The 20,224-nt window shown below is 33.4% G+C and overlaps 1 protein-coding gene across 4 annotated transcripts in view; it reads right to left on the reverse strand.

The window, feature by feature from the left end:
• Window positions 1-20,224, reverse strand: part of NBEA (neurobeachin) — a 664,301-nt gene that overhangs the window by 496,584 nt on the left and 147,493 nt on the right. For all 4 annotated transcript variants that reach the window (XM_068984682.1, XM_068984685.1, XM_068984684.1 and 1 more), the window contains exon 11: window positions 3,814-3,922. In XM_068984682.1, the coding sequence (XP_068840783.1) occupies window positions 3,814-3,922 (109 nt within the window). The remainder of the gene's footprint in view (window positions 1-3,813; window positions 3,923-20,224) is intronic.

Raw genomic sequence — 20,224 nt, forward strand, 5'->3', positions numbered from 1 at the left:
ATTAGGTAAGAAAAATGTTGTCCCTGTTTTCATGAAGCTGAGGCATACACTAGAGCAGAGGAAGCAGAAAAAACAAACAAACAAACAAACAAAATGCCAGATTGGTGCTATAAAAATTAAGCATGGAAATAATCATTGATGGTTAGCAAAGGAGTACTATTCTATTCAGAGTTATCAGGGAAGATTTCTCTGATAAAGTGTCATAAGCAAAATCCTAAATGAAGTGTAGAATCAAGCCATGTGGATATTTACAGAATTACCAAAGCAATGTGAAAAGAAAATGCAAAAGTCTTATGACGAGCTCATGCTTACTATTTTAGTTTTTAAGAGAAAGGTCTGCAAAGAGGCTTTTGTAGGTCAGCGTGGCTGCAACAGAGAAAGAAAGAATGAGTGGCAGGGATATGTCCGAGGTAAGAGACATGAATTTACTTTGAGAAGGATGGACTAGAATGACCTGGCACATTTTCAAAAGACTAATCTGACTGCAAGCAAAAAATGGACTGTGGGTAACTAGTGGTGAACAATGATGACAGTGTGAATAAAAATAGGCATAGAAACAAGTATAGTAGTATTAATAAGTAGCAAGTAGTCACTGGTTCTGGATATGTTTTGATACTAAAACAACACAGTATGCTGACAGAAGGAATTTTCTGTATGAAAAACAGTAAAAAAGAATTAACATTTTTTATCTGAACTACTTGTTGAAGGGCAATACTGCTAACTGAGAAAGAAGAGTAAAGGACAAAAGATTTGAAAGGAAAATCAAAGGTAACAGTTTGGATAATTTAAATCTGTGAAGCTTATTAAGCATGTAAGTGGAATCGTATTCAAGGGAGAGGCTGATAGTTGGGGATACACATTTGAGTATAAGTATCTGCAGTATAAGGAAAGCTAAGGAACCCTGAGGTCAATTAGAGTAAAGTGTAAACAGAAAAGTGAGAAGATTTCTAGGATTAAGCACAAGGACACCACAGGCTTTAAAGCTTAGGAAGAAGAAGGACTAGGAGAGAATTCAAGGAGGCCAAGGAGGTAAGAAGAAAGCAAAGAAATAATGTTATTACAAAATGCAATTGAACAAAGCAGTTCAAGAAGGAAAGAATGTTAAACTAAAATATCATTAAGTCAAATAAGAAGAAGACTTGACACTGATATAAGTCATTTTAAGAGAAGCATAAGGATTAGAATGGGAATGGATCTATGACTACATAGGATTCCAGGAATATAAAAATATTTAATTTTGAAAATCAACTAATGTAACTCATTAAACTAATAAAAAATGTAGAAAAATCACAATTATCTCAAATAATCCAGAGAAGGACTGATGCTAAAGCTGAAACTCCAATACTTTGGCCACCTCATGCGAAGAGTTGACTCATTGGAAAAGACCCTGATGCTGGGAGGGGTTGGGGGCAGGAGGAGAAGGGGACGACAGAGGATCAGATGGCTGGATGGCATCACTGACTCGATGCACGTGAGTCTGAGTGAACTCCGGGAGTTGGTGATGGACAGAGAGGCCTGGTGTGCTGTGATTCATGGGGTTGCAAAGAGTCGGACACGACTGAGTGACTGAACTGGACTAAACTGAATGCTGAGAAAGCATTTGATGATTAAGAGTGGAAAAGGCAAGTCACAGAGGAAGAGATATTATTGATGCATATCCAATAAGGACTCATATCCAAGATATATACAGAATTCCCATGAATCAATAAGAAAATGAGAAACAATTCAAATGACAAAGCAGAAATACTCTGAATAGGTATTTAGCAAAAGAGCATAACTTAAAGGACAACAAACGTGAAAATGCTCAACTTAATTTGTAATTAAGGAAATGCATATTAAGACATAAAGTGATCCACAGAATAGAAGACTATCTTTGCAAATCATATATCTAATAAAGGATTAGCATATGGAATAAAAAGTTCCTACAATTCAGTAATAAAAAGAAATACCACAGTTTTTAAAAATGGTCTTTGTAATAAACATTTCTTAAAAAACACACAAATGCTCATCATTTAGACATCACAGAAATGCAAATACAAAAGTGATAAAATATTTAACATTCACTATGATGGCTAGAATACTAAAAAAATCAGATAATAACAGAGGCTTCCAAGGCTGTGAAAAGACTAGAAACCTCATACACTGCTGAGGGACTGTAAAATGATGGAGCTACTATTATTAGTCTAATGTTCTTTTTATTTGATTTGAAGACTTTTCACAATATTTCTAATTTTAAGCTAAATTTTAAGTGTACAAGTGAATGCTCACTTTAAAATTATGCTAATAAACCCTCAGTAAATAGATTAAGTACCTTTAAGAGGCAGTTCCTGATAGTGATTATGTCATATACAGCAGTGTCACAAAGGTATTTCATAATATCTAACTCATAAGTGGCACCCCACTCTAGTACTCTTGCCTGGAAAATCCCATGGATGGCGGAGTCTGGTAGGCTGCAGTCCATGGGGTCACTGGGAGTTGGACATGACTCAGTGAATTCACTTTCACTTTTCACTTTCACGCATTGGAGAGGGAAATGGCAACCCACTCCTGTGTTCTTGCCTGGAGAATTCCAGGGACGGGGGAGCCTGGTGGGCTGCTGTCTATGGGGCCACACAGAGTCGGACACAACTAAAGCAACTTAGCAGCAGCAGCAACTCATGTAAAATATAATTTAACACAAGTCTTATAAACAGCTCTTAATAGTTCAGACATAGGAAAAGAGTATTCTATGATTAAATATAACTAAACAGTCTTAATGAAAACTTTAATAAATTTACTGAAAAAATTATCTGACTAAAAAATGCTGCCTATGATCTCTTTTATAAGTTATTATTCCTCTACCCTTCAAGAAAGAAAAGTACTTGTTTCAAAGAAAAGATAGAAGAATTTTAAATGTAGATCATCAATCTGATGTTAAAAAAGTATTTCCAAAAGACCTCTAAATTTTATTTCTCAAGAGAAAAATAAGTTTATTTTTCTTAGTTCAGGTCTCACCTCTATTATTTTCTTGGATAGTTCCATTTACAAAGCATCTCAATATCATATGAATGTTAATGATTAACTCATAAGAAGAGGTTTGGAAGCACTAATGATGGTGGTAGATATTTCTTAAGGAAAGAAAAAAACTTATTTATGAAATATCACTTTACTGTTTGAAGGAAATCACATGATACACTCAAACTCTTGTGAGACCATTATCAGAAACTCAGCACTCATTGCCATCATAGTACAGTTGTAACTAAAGCAAAGGTCATTAAAAAAGCAGGGCATAAATGACACACATAGGAAGAATTAAAGTGATCTAGTTTGTACTGTTTACACTATATATTAAAAATGCTACTTTAAACATTCAAATATATTAAAATCAGGGACAAAGCAATAACTAATGTTTCTGTTGCTGCCAAATATAGGTTTCTGTTTATTACCTTAAAACTGAGAAAGAAAGCAAAAAGAAAAAAGTAAATCCACCTAAACTAAAATTGATAAAATGTGTAAGAAACTTGGTTTGAACATAAAAGACAGCAAAGAATCAATTAGAAAAATAATTAAGAGAAATATTTCTAAATTTGAAGAAAAGTAGATGAAATAACTTTTCTTTAGTTTCTATTTTCATTCAAATTTTCTTTATTATGTAGATTTCTAACACCCAATTTAGTGCCTATACATACATTCAAGTACATAACTTAAAAATATTTGTGAATTAACCAAATATGTGACCTCTGCAGTCAATGTAAAGGTGAGACTACAGAAAAAAGTATAATTAGTGATTGTCAGTGGTCCATCTGTATAAAACCATCAATACATTTCACTTACCTTTTCAAGTAAGTAGCCAATGACTAAAAAGCCTTTTCCACCCAGCATCTGTTCTTGCATGGCTACTGAACTTTTAAGTAGTTCAACCAGGAATGCCAAAAGAGTAGCACTGCATGTAAAGTACAGAAAATTCCATTATGTCACTATCAAATATTGATCACAAACACCATTTTATTAATCTAAAGTGTAACAATCATATTCAATTTTAATCTATTTTGCTGTTATCTTAGGTAAGAATATTTCTCACAAGCATGAAAAAAATAAGGTTTTATATCTTTAAAATTAAACATTATATAGAAACATAACTATGGAGTTATTTTATATTCCAAGGTAAAATATCTAAGTTTATCTTTATACATATATATTCCCTGAAGTAAATATTACATAAGAAATATACTTCTCCATAATAAAGACTACCATAGTATTCTTTTGAAGCCCATGCTCTCTTAGAAAATTTAAAATATTTTAACAATACTGTTTTGGTCACCTTTTTTTTTAAAAAATAAACTTTTCATTTAGACTTATTTTTCAAAAACAACTTATATATATATACATATATTAAAATATCCAGAGAAATATGCAACATGTTACTTATGTCCCATATATGCCCTCAGGAAAACTCATGAGAGCAAAGAAAATAAGATGATTTATGTCATACTGAAATAAAAAGTGACAACTGATTACACAATGTATACACAAATACATAAAAGCACAAAAAGATATGTGCCAGACAAAGATAATGTACTTGGTATGTCTGTGAAATGAAGGAAGAAACAAAAGAAAAATAAATGACTGCATTACATTAAGCTTTGTTAATGTATTACTTCACAAAATTACACAAACAATTTTCAAATCAGCAGCAGTGATACATGGCAGCATTCCTAATCAAGACAATATATACTCTTCATAATATATCTTTGTTGTAGTTTATAACAATAAATAACTCCAAGCCAAACTTTATCAATAATTAAAATAATATCCACTTACACTGGTTTATAATATACCCCAAATTGTATATTTCCATTTATATACATTTCTAAATATATTTTAGATTCACAATTACTCATTTCTACATGAAATGAAGAAAATTTGGTAATGAGGAAAATTTGAAGGCTCAAAAAGAACTAAAGTTATTCTATTTTCTGAAGTTACTCTAGTTCTTCAGGTTTCTATAGGATTAACACCACATTTCTCTGATAATGCGGCTATTTTTGTTCAAATCAGAAATATTCTAATAAAAAGAGTCAATGGAAAATTAGCATCATTATTATCACTATAAAAATTGATAGTTTAATGGAAAGCCTGATATAAGCTAGATAGTATATATTAAATATTTTAAATAAAATACTTTGTTACAAGAAATTAAAATTCAGTTACATTACTGGCCCTCTGCCTTTAAACCACATAAAAGAAAATAGTAAACTAGTATTGCAAATCACTGATACTCTTGTACTTTGTTCTAAAGTCAAAGATAGATATTCATAAGAACACAAATAGCAAGGAATCCCCTGGGATTTTATTTATTTTTTTAATGTTTCTGTAAAGAACACCTATAAGCAATCTAGTCCATTTTACATGAATTTTATCAATAGTCAAAGCCACTTCACAAATAATTGCTTAAGCATTAGCACACATAATAAGTCTGCCTAAGTGTCTGAAAAAAAAAAAAAAAAAAAAACTAAAGAAAACTATTGCATAGAGATTTAGTGGGAAAGACCGACTAAGATTCCTAAACATCAGCACTGCCGAAAAGAAAGACTAGAAATGCCTCACCATGGTTCCTATGGTCCATGAAATAAAATGTAAAGTATTTCTTATAATAAATCACCCTCCTATACGGAACTACACAAAATGACAAAGATGCCGTAGACGTTTATTCTTTTATGTCAAAAGGAACACTCTTTCTCAAACAACTAATGAATTAATTAAGACTTCTAAACATGGTGAAGTTCCCTTACAAAATCAGAAATATTAATTTTATTATTCCAAAATATTAACAAAGACTAGCCATATAATGTTAATTTTACTTCAATTTTAACTATGACAACAATTGAAAAGTAAAATGCATTCACTAACAAAAGTATTTTTAATTTATACCTAAAACCCAATGCAATAGCAATACTACATCTTTTCAAAAGTATATTTAAAATAGGTATATTTGACATGGTGGACTTAATAGTAAATAGATGGCCATCTTCGAAGAGGTACATTTTCAAACATAATTTAACAAACTTACCAGTAACTAAAATGCATCGGATTGCTTCAGGGCTCACAATAAACTTGCAAAATTCTGTGTACTGCCATACAAAATTTCTCTCCATTCTTGCCTATTTCCAACTCCCCTAGATACAAAGGCAAATATAAAGGATACTTCAGCCCATTCCTATATCTCCTACATACCACTTCCTGTCTAGACACATCAGTTCATCTGTAGAGGATCTAAATATTTAGGAGAAACCAAATCTGTGTCAGCCAAAACTAGTATACACAACACAGAACATTCTTTTGAAAAGTATAGCAATACCCAGAAACAGATTTCACAGGAATATTTTATTTGATAGAGAAAAAGTAAACTGATTTTTACCTCAGCAAGTCAAATTGCTAAACTTTTCAACAGACAGATCTATAACATGTTCTGTAAGTAGTGATTCTACTTCAGGAATGGTTAAGGGTTTTTAATACTGTCTTCTTTTAAGGAAAATGACACTAATAACCTATAGGATTATTCCTTCAAAATAATTACCATCTTTGGATTCTTAAAGAATTTTAATTAAATTAAGAAATATTTATTTCAAATATACTAATAAAGGGCTAGACCTTAAGCAAAAATCAAGGAAGTAATATAATAATACCTTTATGACTTAGCATATTAATAATCTCTTTACTGGTTCACATTATTAAGAATAACCACAATAGTCTTGGCCCATAAATAACTGATAATAACTATGTATAAACATGACTTATTTTTGTTACTAATGAAAAAATATGTACTACCTTTAGGAGTCATTAAAATTTATGTCAATATAGATCTTGACTTTATTTTAATATAACTTAATCCATTTCAATTTCATTAATTTTTAAAAAATAACTAATGTAGATAATCCATGTAATGTGATCTCAAGTCTTACTATCTTGAAGGAATTTTACTACTTAAATATACAATATATCATAAAGATAGACCTAAAATATCTGAAATGAATAAGACTGAATATATAACCTAAGTTCAATTCAAAGACAGTTCTTCGGGTACAGGAAACTGGCTTCTCAATTTACATTGTATTGAAACAATCAAATTACCTCAGCCAGATGGGCTTTTTAAATGCTTTAAGAAGAATGGAATTAATAATGTAAAAATCTGAAGGTCCCCTCTGAAATTCAACACCCTCTGCACTTACATAAGGGTGTTTTTAATCTCTTAAGAAACCTAACAGGCAAAATAAGAAACCTAACAGGCAAAATAACTGTCAGAATAAATTCAGAAATACATTAAATTCTAACAAGATTTAAGGTACCCGTAGCAGAGGAAAATCTTTTGACTTTTTCATATGCTTTCATCTTTTGGGTAGCCCAATCTACTACTGAGAAACACTGAAATCTTGCAAAAGATGAACGAACATATAAAATATCTAAAACGTAGTTTCTATGCTATTTCTTTCACTACAAAACTCTTCTAAGATGAAAGCGATCCTAGTAGGAATAAAATCGTAAAAGAAATCACCTCAAGTCCATACCCAAAATAATTTCATACTCAACATAATTAATTTCCAGTGATACATACAAAAATCATCCCACAAGTTAGAGGAGTTAAATCCATTCACAGTGCAAAATTAGAAAGGTCTAAACCAAAAGTTTCTAACTCCAGGTATTTTTAGCAGTCATTTTTGGACCAAATGTTCCTGAAGATGCTTTCTCAAAAGACCACCTCCTAACTGGCTACTTAGGCAATCAACCTTGATACACAAATTGTCACATTCATCAATTCAGACATCAAATGGAGATACATGCCGAAATAAGTAAAATACATTTATCTTCAGAGTCAAATAAGGAAAACAGTGAAATGCGGCACAGCAAAATGTGAGGACAGATGAAATACACTGGGAAGCACATGAAATCCTTAGGCCCTAAGCCATGGAATCTCTCCTCAGTAATTTCTACCTTTTCTTTCAGCTTCAGGACTGAATTGCTATCACTGTCTTGGCTGTCAAGGAACATTATTTAAAGGCCCTACTAAATATTAGTCAGGCTATTACCCGTTTTTATCTTTCTTGCTCTGGTAACAGATTTTAATTTTATGTTTCATCAGCCTATTTTGTTTCTGACAAGATATATTAGAGAAAAAAAATTGACATTTGTAATATTGTAACTGAAATCTTTCAAAGTTTGTCTTATGAAGAAAATGAAATTTTAAAATTTGTACATGTAAAGGAATAAATTCCAAATCTCTTATGGCATCATTATGTGTAAGTTTATAGCATTTACCAGAATTTACATAGTATGACAACCAAATAGCCTTTTGATCATCTCTGTTCACAGTTCTCTATAAATAAGCAATAGGTATTTATTAAAAGGTTCCAATGTAAAAAAAGATAATGCTGAAAGCCTATTTGTAATTTAATTTCAGCCAAAGGATGTTCACAATGCTCTAAATTTCCTAGAATCTTTACAAAAGCTTTCTGGACATGTTACAAGTGGCACCACCACTGTATGTGTAATCCATGAATACATGTGAAATTTAGAAATTTAATGATGTAACTCCCTCATACCTAACAACTTCAAAGCTTCAAAGGAAAAACAGAGATAAATTATAATGACAAATAGGTGATCTTAACTATATATTCATATGCTAATGCCTTTCAAGAGTAAAACATGCAAAGCAGGGAGGCCAAATAGCCTGGTTCTTCTCCTGATGCTGGCTCTACTTTCAGCCAAGCCCCAGCCTGTTTTACAGAGGTAGGATTAAAAACATACCTTGTAAGTGCTGAAACTGCCATAAAATAAAATAAATATTAAAACAGCTAGCTACACAGAAAGGTGAAATAATTATTTCATAGTTAGGCTTCACATACATTCAGGAATTTTCTATCCTTTTCATAATTTATTTCATTCTTAAATGATCTTAGTAAAATCAACTCCTTTACATCTTTTCTGTTTGTGTGTATATATAGCATATTACTGTAACTCCACCACAATTAAGATAAAAACAAGTTTGATCACACACAAAAAACTCATTTATCCTTAGACCTTTACAGTCACACTCTCCCAACAGCCAAAACAACCTTGGATAGCTACTTGTCCCTGATAGTGGTATAGTTCTGACTTTTCAAGAAATGTTATATATATAGAATCATACAGTATGTAATCTTAATATGTACTTCTTGACCAAAATATATTGTCTGAGAATCATCCAAATAGTTGCATATATCAGAAGTCTCTCTTTAAAAAAAAAAAACAAAACACTTTTATTTGATGAAGAGTATTCCCTTGAATGCAACAGACTACCTAAAGGGCACATCTGAATTGTACCTGTGCATGCTAAGTCGCTTAAGCTGTGTCTGACTCTTTCCGATCATATGGACCATACCCTGGCAGGCTTCTCTGTCCATGAGATTCTCCAGGCAAGAATAATGGAGTGGCTTGCCAGGCCCTCCTCCAGGGGAACTTCCTGACACAACCCAGGGATCAAACCCGTGTCTTTTATGTCCCCTGAATTTGCAGGTGGGTTCTTTACCACTAGTGCCACAGGGGAAGCCAGAATTGTACCAAGATTATGGCAATTATGAACAGTTGGACTACTATAAACATTCACATAAAGGTTTTTGTGTGAACACTTTTTACTCATTTTCTCACAAATACAAATCCAGGAGTGAAAGTTTTTATATAAGTACATGTTTAACTTTATAACAAACTGCCAGTTGCCAGAATGGCTGTACCATTTGCCAATCCCACCAGTAATATGTTCCAGTTGCTCTTCATCCTTGCTAGCACTTGGCATAATGCATATTTCATTTTTTTTAGCCCTTCTAAAAATGTTCATTTTAAATATATCTGATAAGAATGTTAAGCATTTTTTCATGTGCTATTTTGACATCCTTATATTTTCTTTGGTGAAATATCTACTCAAGTCTTTCGCCCATTTTTTAAAACTAGATTTTATGCTTTCTTACTAACAGTGTTCAAGAGTTATAAAGATAGTCTTAATATACATCCTTCGTCAAATAAGTGATTTTCTATCATCTTCCTCCAATCTGTAAAATGTCTTCTGATTGTTTCTTTTGTAGAATATTTTAACTTTAATGAAGCCAGTGTCAAATCTGCCAATCTTTCTCTTGTATATATCGCACTTTTGGGTCATGTCTAAAATGACTTTGCCTAGCCTAGATCACAAAGACTTTCTCCTATGTTTTCTCAAAAAGTCCTACAGTTTTATATTTTACATTTACAGTTGATATTTGAGTTAGTTTTTATTAAGGTGTGAGGTTGTAGTCAAGATTCATTTTTAGCATACAACCATCCTTTCTCCTATAGGTAGATTTTGCACCTTTGATAAAAACCAAACAAAGTTAAGAGTATCTATTTTAGTCTTAGACAGAAAAGACTTCAGGGGAAGGAAAGTTTCAAAGATTACGAACAGCATTACCCAATGATAAGAGAGTCAATTTTCTAAGAAGACAACACCTAAAGTGCAAATACCTAACAACAGAGTCTAAAACTATGTGAAACAAAAACTGATATAATAAGGAGAATAGATGAAATCATTATCATAGTTGGAGATTTCAAAATCCCCATCTCAGAAATGGACAACTAGTTATTAGCCAGTTATGACTTGGTTGAACACAACAATAACCAAACAGCTGGAGATAACTGACAACTATATACTACTTCATTCAACCACAGCAGAATAAACATTTCTCTCAAGCTCACATAGAACACTCACTGAGATAAACTGCATTCTGGGAAACAAAACACATCTAATAAATTAAAAATAATGGAAATTACACAGTCTACTCTCAGATCACAATGAAATTAACTAGAACCAGAAAGACTTTAAACAGAAAGACAAATGGAAAATCCCATAATGTGAACATTAAACAATACACTTCCAAATAAAACATGAGTCAAAGAAGAAACCTTGAGAGATATTAAAAACTATTTTGAATGAAGAAATGAAAATGAAAATACAACTTATCAAAATTTGTGGAATAAAATGAAAGCAATGATTCCTGGGAAATTTATAGCATTGAATGCTGTGATACTGTGATTTTAATAAGAAATATCTATTTGTTCTTGGCCCGTATTTCTGGCACAGATCTCTGACACAAAGCTCCCTTTAAATTTCTTAAGGGAGGGGAGCAATAAAGGTGTCTTGTCATGTTAGTGAAGTGACCTTTAGAATTTATTTAAGGATGAAAACTAGTTGCCAACATGCTGCTGCTGCTGCTGCTGCTGCTGCTGCGTTGCTTCAGTCATGTCCAACTCTGTGTGACCCCATAGGCAGCTTCCCACCAAGCTCCCCTGTCCCTGGGATTCTCCAGGCAAGAACACTGGAGTGGGTTGCCATTTCCTTCTCCAGTGCATGAAACTGAAAAGTGAAAGTGAAGTTGCTCAGTCGTGTTCGACTCTTAGCAATCTCATAGACTGCAGCCTACCAGGCTCCTCCATCCAAGGGATTTTCCAGGCAAGAGTACTGGAGTGGGGTGCCATTGCCTTCTCCGAGTTGACAACATAGCCAACCATATAATCAGAGGATTGGAACTTCCTCTGGGAAGTTCCAGGGAACAGTCCAGTCCCTCCCACCTCCCACCTATTTACCTCTAGGGATGGGAGAAGAGCTGGAGAGTGAGTTCAATCACCAACAGTTAATGATTTAATCAGTGATGCCTATGTAATGAAGCCACCATTTAAAAAAAAAAAAAAAAGAATAAGGCTGGGAGAGATTCCAGGTATGTGAATAAAAGAAGGTGCTAAAAGGTCTGGCACATCTGGAGAGGGAATGAACGCTCTGTATCCTTTCCGCATAGCTTGCCCTGTGCATCTCTTCCATTTGGATGTCCATCTGTATCCTTTATCATCCTTTTATAATATACTGCTAAGTCGCTTCAGTAGTGTCCGACTCTGTGTGACCCCATAGACAGCAGCCCACCAGGCTCCCCCATCCCTGGGATTCTCCAGGCAAGAACACTGGAGTGGGTTTCCATTTCCTTCTCTAATGCATGAAAGTGAAAGTGAAAGGGAAGTCGCTCAGTCGTGTCCAACTCTTCGTGACCCCATGGACTGCAGCCTACCAGGCTCCTCCGTCATTTTCCAGGCAAGAGTGCTGGAGTGGGGTGCCATCACCTTAGTCCAGTAAATAAAATGCTTCCCTAAGCTCTATGAACCAATCTAGCAAAGTAACAAAATCCAAGGATGGGATGGCTGAACTTCCAGTTTATAGCCAGTCAGTCAGAAGTACCAGTAACGACTTGGACTTGCAATTAGCATCTGAAGTTCAAGGAGGAGGCTATCAGAACCTACAATCTATAGTCAGTTGGTGAGAAGCACAGGTGATAATCTGGACTTGCAACTGGCAACTAAAGTGAAGATAGCAAGTCCTATGAGACTGAGCCCTCAACCTATGGGATCTGATGCTATGCCAGACTTCAGTGTCAGAACTGAGTTAAATTATACAATACTCAGCTGGTGTCACAGGGAATTTCTTGGTGGTATGGAAGGAAAACCACACTTTTGCCTGTTGAAACAGAGGTGTTCAGATCTCTGTAATGAGGTTTTTTTTTTAACATATTAGAAAAAAAACTAAAATCAATAATATAAATTTCTAATTTAATAAGCTACAAAAAAAGTGAGTAAATTCAATCCAAAGCAGTAAAAATAAATAATTAAGAATCAGAGTATAAATCAAATAAATTGAAAATAGGAAATCAATTAAAACAAAAGCTGATTCTTTAAAAAAGATCAATAAAATTGATAAGCCTCTGGCCAAACAGGGAAAAAAAAAAAAGAACAAGACAGGAATATTAGTATTAGAAATAAAAGAAGAAACAGCCACACACCTCATGAAAATCAAATAATAATAAAAGAAAGCATGAGCAATTCTATGCTGACAGATTTGAAAACCTAAATGAAATTCAGAACCATTCTGCCAAAAGTCACACAAGAAGAAATAAACATTTTAAAACTGAATCAACAATTAATAAGCAGAAATCACCAATCCCAGATGGATTCATTGGTGAATTCTACCTAAAACTTAAGGAAGAAACTGTACCAGTTCTCTACAGATTTTTCAGAGCATGGAAGCAGAGGAACTATTTTCCTAACTCATTATATGAAAAACTAGAATGAGTTAGGAAAAACTATCACTCAAATCAAAACTAGACAGTCACAGTAAGTACATTATAGACCAATATCTATTAAGAACAGAAAATTCTCAACAAAACCTGACCAAATTGAATTTAAACAAGATAAAAGAATTATATACCATAATCAAATGAGATTTATTCAAAGTATGCACGACTGGCTCAAGATTAAAAAGTCATTTTATGTCATCCAACACCCATTACAAAGTGTCTCTGGTGGCTCAGTGGTAAAGAATATGCCCGCCAATGCAGTAAACTCAACTTCGATACCTGGGCTGGGAAGATCCTCTGGAGAAGAAAATGCAACTTATTCCAGTATCTTTGCAAGGGAAGTCCCATGACAGAGGAGCCTGGTGTGCTACAGTCCACAGGGTCACAAAAGAGTCAGACATGACTTAGCGATTAAACAACACCAACAACAATTACCCATCACAGCAATATGCTAAAAAAAATTCTCAAGTTCATATCTATAGATGTAGGGAAAGCACTGGACCCAGTCCAACAGCCAACATGATAAAAACTCAGAGAACTAGGAATAAAGGGAAAGGTTCTCAACTTGATAAAGACTATAAAATACCTACAGGTAATGTCATATTTAATGATGAAAAATTCAACTTTCCCACTTTTTCAAGATCAAAAAGAAAGTAAGGATCTCCACTCTCACCATTCCTTATCAACACTACACTGGAAGTCTCTGCTAATGTGATAAGACAAGAAAAGGAAATAAAACATATACAAATTGGGAAAGAAAACACAAAACTGTTTTTGTTCATAAACAGCATGATTATCTATTTTAAAAGTTTGAAATAACTGATTAAAAAAAAACACTACAGGAACTAATAATCTATTAGTTCATTCATTGCTGGTGGGAATGAAAATGGTACAGACATTTTGGAAGAGTTTGGAGGTTTTTTATGGGAGTAAACATAATCTAGCAACCATGATTCTTTGTATCTACCCAAAGGTCTTGAGAGTCCCTTGGACTGCAAGGAGATCCAACCAGTCCATTATAAAGGAGATCAGTCCTGGGTGTTCTTTGGAAGGACTGATGCTAAAGCTTAAACTCCAATACTTTGGCCGCCTCCTCCAAAGAGCTGACTCATTGGAAAAGACTGATGGTGGGAGGGAGTGAGGGCAGGAGAAGAAGGGGACAACAGAGGATGAGATGGCTGGATGGCATCACTGACTCAATGGACATGAGTTTGGGTGAACGCCAGGAGTTGGTGATGGACAGGGAGGCCTGGCATGCTACAGTTCATGGGGTCGCGAAGAGTCTGACACAACAGAGCGACTGAACTGAACTGAACTGAAAAGGTGTTGAAAACATATATATACACAAAAACATGCACACGGATATTTATAGAAGCTTTATTTTTAATTGCAAAGACTCAGAAGCAACAAAGATGGCCTTCAACAGATGAATGGAAAAATAAACTGTGATACATTTAGACAAAGGATATATATTCAGTGCTAAAAAGAAATGAGCTATCAAACCATGAAAAGACATGGAGGAACTTTAACTGCATATTACTAAGTGAAACAGGATAATCTGAAACAGTTGCACACTATATGATTTCAATTATATGACATTCTGGAAAAGGCAAAATTATGAAGACCATCAAAAGATCAGTAGTTGCCTGGGGACAGTCAAAAGGGTAAAACAAAAAATACATTCAGGGAAGTAAACATACTTGTTATGATATTATAATGATGGCCATATGGCATTATACTTTTTTCAAACCTGTAACATGTATGACACCAAGACGAGGTCTAAAATATGGAGTTTAAGTGATTATGATCTATCAAAATATATTCATCCTTTTAAAAAAAGACGTTAATTCTTACATGCGTTCCCAAACATGAACCCCCCTCCCACCTCCCTCCCCATAACATCTCTGTGGGTCATCCCCATGCACCAGCCTCAAGCATGCTGTATCCTGCGTCAGACATAGACTGGTGATTCAATTCTTACATGATAGTATACATGTTAGAATGCCATTCTCCCAAATCATCCCATGTAAGAATTGTAAGAATTAAAGATTTTAAAATTTAAAAAAATAAATAAATAAAAATCTTAAAAAAAATGAAAAATAAAAAATAAAAAAATAATAAAAAAAGATGTTAAGATTTTGGTGACTGACACCAATAATAGGGGAGGGTATGTATTTGTGAAGAAAAGGAGTATATGAAAAATCATTTCTGCTACTTCCTTTTAATTTTATTATAAATTAAATTTCTCTAAAAAATAACAAAAATAAAAATCAACTTAGAAAAAATGTCAAAAGTAACAGAAAATGAAGAACAGGTTATGAGCTTTTATTTGGAGGAGGCTCAGTTTCAGATAATTTCCTCACGGTTTGGGGTATACGAGCCTAAATATAAGGATGCTAGAGAAAAACCCTGGGTGTTTTCCATCCAGGTAATAAGATTATGAATCCAGAAACAAAATAAAATAAAAGTAAATGAAATTATAATACTAAATTAATTAGAGTGATACCTTTTTAATTATTTTATTAAAGATTCCACTTATTGCACCTAAGGTCATCATATCCACAGGAGGGAACAGGAAGACAGCAGAAACACTTGGGAGTTTTACACACAGTTTCCACCAAAAATATTCTGTGCTTCTGAGTATGAGCTGTGAATATTCAGGCATATGGTAATTTTTCTCAGAAAAGCTAGTAATACTTATGTTAGTTTTAGACTGTATGAATATCATAATATCAAAATGAATGAAACAATTTACCTTATTTCAGAAGGAATGTAAAGACATAGAAAAACTAAAAGAAATAAATGCTATTCTATGCATAAAATAACATCTTCAATTACAAAACAGTATTAAAATACTGAAGGACAGAGAATGTGGATATGCAAACTAGAGGTAAATTGAGGCAACAAATGCATAAAGATGTGACTGGTTGCCAAAACTCCTGAAATTAATAATTTGTATTTCACTCCTTTGCCAAAACAATGCCTTTCTTTGTTTGCTTTTGGTCAAATATAACGCAGAAGCCTTTCTTTATGGCAGGAAAAATTCACAAAGCAAAATTATGTGTTGTAAATTAAAACAGCACAAAGGAACATAGCACTGAAAACAAGTTTCAGTAAATGTAAAGGAAACTTTTATGAAGGAATTATTGTAGAAAAGTGACCATTTATGGAAAACACTTTAAAATGGACTGTAGAAAAATAGTTTATTTGAAAAGTCAATGTAATCAGACATCATAAGTCTGAAAGAAAGAAAATGTCCTTTCTTGTTGATAGCTGACAAACCCAAACTGTTAGATGTACTACAAACTGTATTACCAAATATCTTCTGTAATGGAGCCACTGAGTAAAAAATACTTTGCTGACAAAGAAGAAAAGGCTATTTGAACATTACACTATATTTTCCCTATGTTTCAGGCAGAATAATGCATTTTAATTTTTATTTACAGATTAATTTCTACAATAAATTAAATGTAAATTCCATTTTACTCTACTTAAATCTCACTAAACAAATTATTATTTGGTTTTCCTCCTTTACTAGTAATAGAGGGGTGTGTGTTGTTGCTATTGTTTAGTCACTAAGTCATGTCCAACTCTTTTGCAACCTCGTGGACTACAGCCCACCAGGCTCCTCTGATCATGAGATTTCCCAGGCAAGAATACTGGAGTGGGTTGCCATTTCCTTCTCAGGAGGATCTTCCCAACCCAGGGATTGAACTCCAGTCTTCTGCATTGTCAGGTACGTTCTTTACTACTGAGCCACATGGGAAGCCCCAGTAGTGGTATACCTACATCAAATATATTTTCTGAGTCTGGTTTGCTTCAAAGAACACTTTCATTACCAATTTTATAAACTTAAAAAAGAAAAAGCCAAAAAAGCAAATATGCATATAAAGAAGTGAAAGATATATATATTCCTAAAAAATATATAGAAAATAATTTTACATATACAGAGCCTTAAATGTTTAAATACTTCTGGAAACCAAAATTATAGTAATTATATTCTACATATACAAACAACAACCTCCATAAGGGAAAGAATCATTACATACAAGAACTGATTTCACTTCTTTAGTCTATAGAAAGCATGCACATTTCATTTTTTTAAGTCAGTTCCAGTGAAACATATGTAGAGATATTTGATATTATATATATAATAGGCACTTTTCCTTGAACTAAAAAACCAGAAAATATGGTCAAGGAATTTTTATATCACTTTGAAGTGTAAGTGGAAATTTAGGTTGTTAACACACTGAAATGCTTAAATTTTCAGGTAATTTTGTTAGTTTATATATGACAATGATGTTAATCAGGGCTTCAAAATGAAAATTTAATTATTAAAGGGGCTATGAAATTCAAAAAAATTGCTGGAATATCTTTGGCTAGCAAGATAGTTTTTAGGAAAAAAAATCGATTTACACCCACTGAACAAATAAGTCATAAATACTCACCTTACAAAAGTATTCTTAATTATAAGATCATTGACACAAATGTTTTATGGGATTTGCTAAATTTTTTATAGCTTATATTCGATCAGTCTATTAAACAACCTGTATTATAACTAGAAACAGAAAGAACACTTTTCTGATAAAAATATTTATATAATTACAAGAATTCATTTACATGATCACTTGTGGTTGGTTTTAGTTTATAAAATGTCAGTTAAAAATAGCATTAAAATACATTTGAGTAATACAAAATTGCATCACATCAAATAGACTACCTACTATTTTCTGAGGAAATAAAACTCAATAATGCTTACATGTACCAGAGGCTCCTTGTGATAGATATTTTATATATTCTATCTTACTTTAATTCATATTACTATCAGATAAAGACTGCATTACTAAAATCACTCCACACCTTGCAAAGGTGATTTCTTAAAGAGTTAATCATGGCAATTCAGAGTGACAGTTCTGGAATCAGGCTTTCAGAATTGTAACTCTGGTCCTACTGCTACTGCTGTTAAGTTGCTTCAGTCGTGTCCAACTCTGTGCGACCCCATAGACGGCAGCCCACCAGGCTCCCCCGTCCCTGGGGTTCTCCAGGCAAGAACACTGGAGTGGGTTGCCATTTCCTTCTCCAGTGCATGAAAGTGAAAAGTGAAAGTGAAGTCGCTCAGTAGTGTCTGACTCTTAGCAACCCCATGGACTGCAACCCACCAGGCTTCTCCGTCCATGGGATTTTCCAAGGCAAGAGTACTGGAGTGGGGTGCCACTGCCTTCTGCCACTTAATCTCTGTGACCTTTAACAGGCATGAAATTTTTCTTTCCCTTATCAGCAGAAAGGATTAAATGAGATAATATAAACAGCTAATGGCATACAGTAAGCACTCAGTAAATGTCTTGTGTTAGTACTACACACCCTCAGATAGCCCCAGAACCTAAGAACAGATAGTTCAAAACAGAATACAAGTTTGAGCCTTAGTCTGCCCTAACAACAAAAGATGCATAACACTGTCTTTAAAAAGAACTACTCAGTGTATTTTTAATCCTTTGATATACAAAATCCTTATATCTTGTGCCAGTAAACAGGTATTTTTTCAGAACACATTATTCCCAAGTCAAACACATGGGGAAGATTTGTTTTGCTTTCTATCATCTATAGAATTCAGTAACATGTACTCAAAAAAAGAGGTTGGGGGCTAAGATGGAGAAGACAGGACATTAATAGTTAATGTCTTGATATATGATCAATCAAATCAAAGGAATATGGTATTTCTAATATACAGACTCTTCGTTACACACAAAATACCGAAGCCATGATTATTTCAAGATTGGAGTTATACTTCTTGAAATCTTTTATTAAACATTTGTTCATTATTTACTCATTATATAAGTATTTACTAAACGTTTAGTGAAAGGCAATTTGTTTAATTATTGCTCTCAATGACCGCTTGACAGAATGGGATTGAAAAGTCCAATACAAACATTATTAATCTATGAGAAAATAAAAAACTTCCAAACAGCTTTCATCACTGGCAGAATTATTCAAGGTGATGATGGTGATTGAGAATCATTATGAATAGGATGGAATCACTATAACAACTCTGCCTAGATGACTTAGTCAAAAAAATCACATTAAAAATACTGTATGTGTTTTCAAAAGCTATCATTTATTACATTTTTGGTTCACTTTTTGTTTCATGATAAAGGCTAAACTACATGTCAAAAGAAAGAGCAGTGAAAAATCTTACAATTGGATATTTAATGGGGATGCTAGTGGGGTAGCTACAAAATCTAAAAACCAGCTAAAGAACACCATCTCAAATCCTTGCAGCTATTTTATAACTCGGTATGGGCTTCCAAATATGGGTTAACACATTCCTCACTTTTAAACCACTATACCTAGAAAATGGATAAACAGTTCACAATCAGTTTTAATCACTACAACTGAAATTCGAAGTATGAGTCCTACTTCATCACTTAAATAAGTAATTTTCCATTGTAAATAACATCATTTACAATGATCTTGTAAACATCAAAGAGAAAACAATATGGTTCAAACAGAAAATAATATGGCTCCTACCATAACAATGAATCTCTATGCTTGGTGAAATATATTTTAAATATAAAACCATAGTATTAGGATAATCTTAAATAACCTACTGTCATCCGAATAACAAACCCAGCATATATTCAGTGCCTATTGTATCAATCTACATATTTTATTGCATTTAATTTAATAATCTGGTGAGCTATTATTCTAATTATATAATGGTAGAAACTAAAGAACAAAATAGATAACACACTCAAAGTTGTATTAATAATAAATGCAATGTAACACACCACTTCTAAGCAATTATACTCCAATAAACACTTTTTAATAAATCATTGTTGCTGTTGTTGTTCTTCTTCAGTCCCTGAGTCACGTCTGACACCTTTAGATCCTATGGGTTACAGCACCCCAGGCTTCCCTGTCCTTTGATCAAACTCAGTGATGCCATCCAACCATCTCACCCTCTGGGGCCGCTTTGTCCTACTGCCCTCAATCTTTCCCAGCATCAGGGTCTTTTCCAATAAGTTGGCTCTTCACATCAGGTGGCCAAAGTACTGCGGCTTCAGCATCAGTCC

This window comes from Capricornis sumatraensis, chromosome 12 (genome assembly GCF_032405125.1).
Source record: "Capricornis sumatraensis isolate serow.1 chromosome 12, serow.2, whole genome shotgun sequence".
Classification (NCBI taxonomy): Eukaryota; Metazoa; Chordata; class Mammalia; order Artiodactyla; family Bovidae; genus Capricornis; species Capricornis sumatraensis.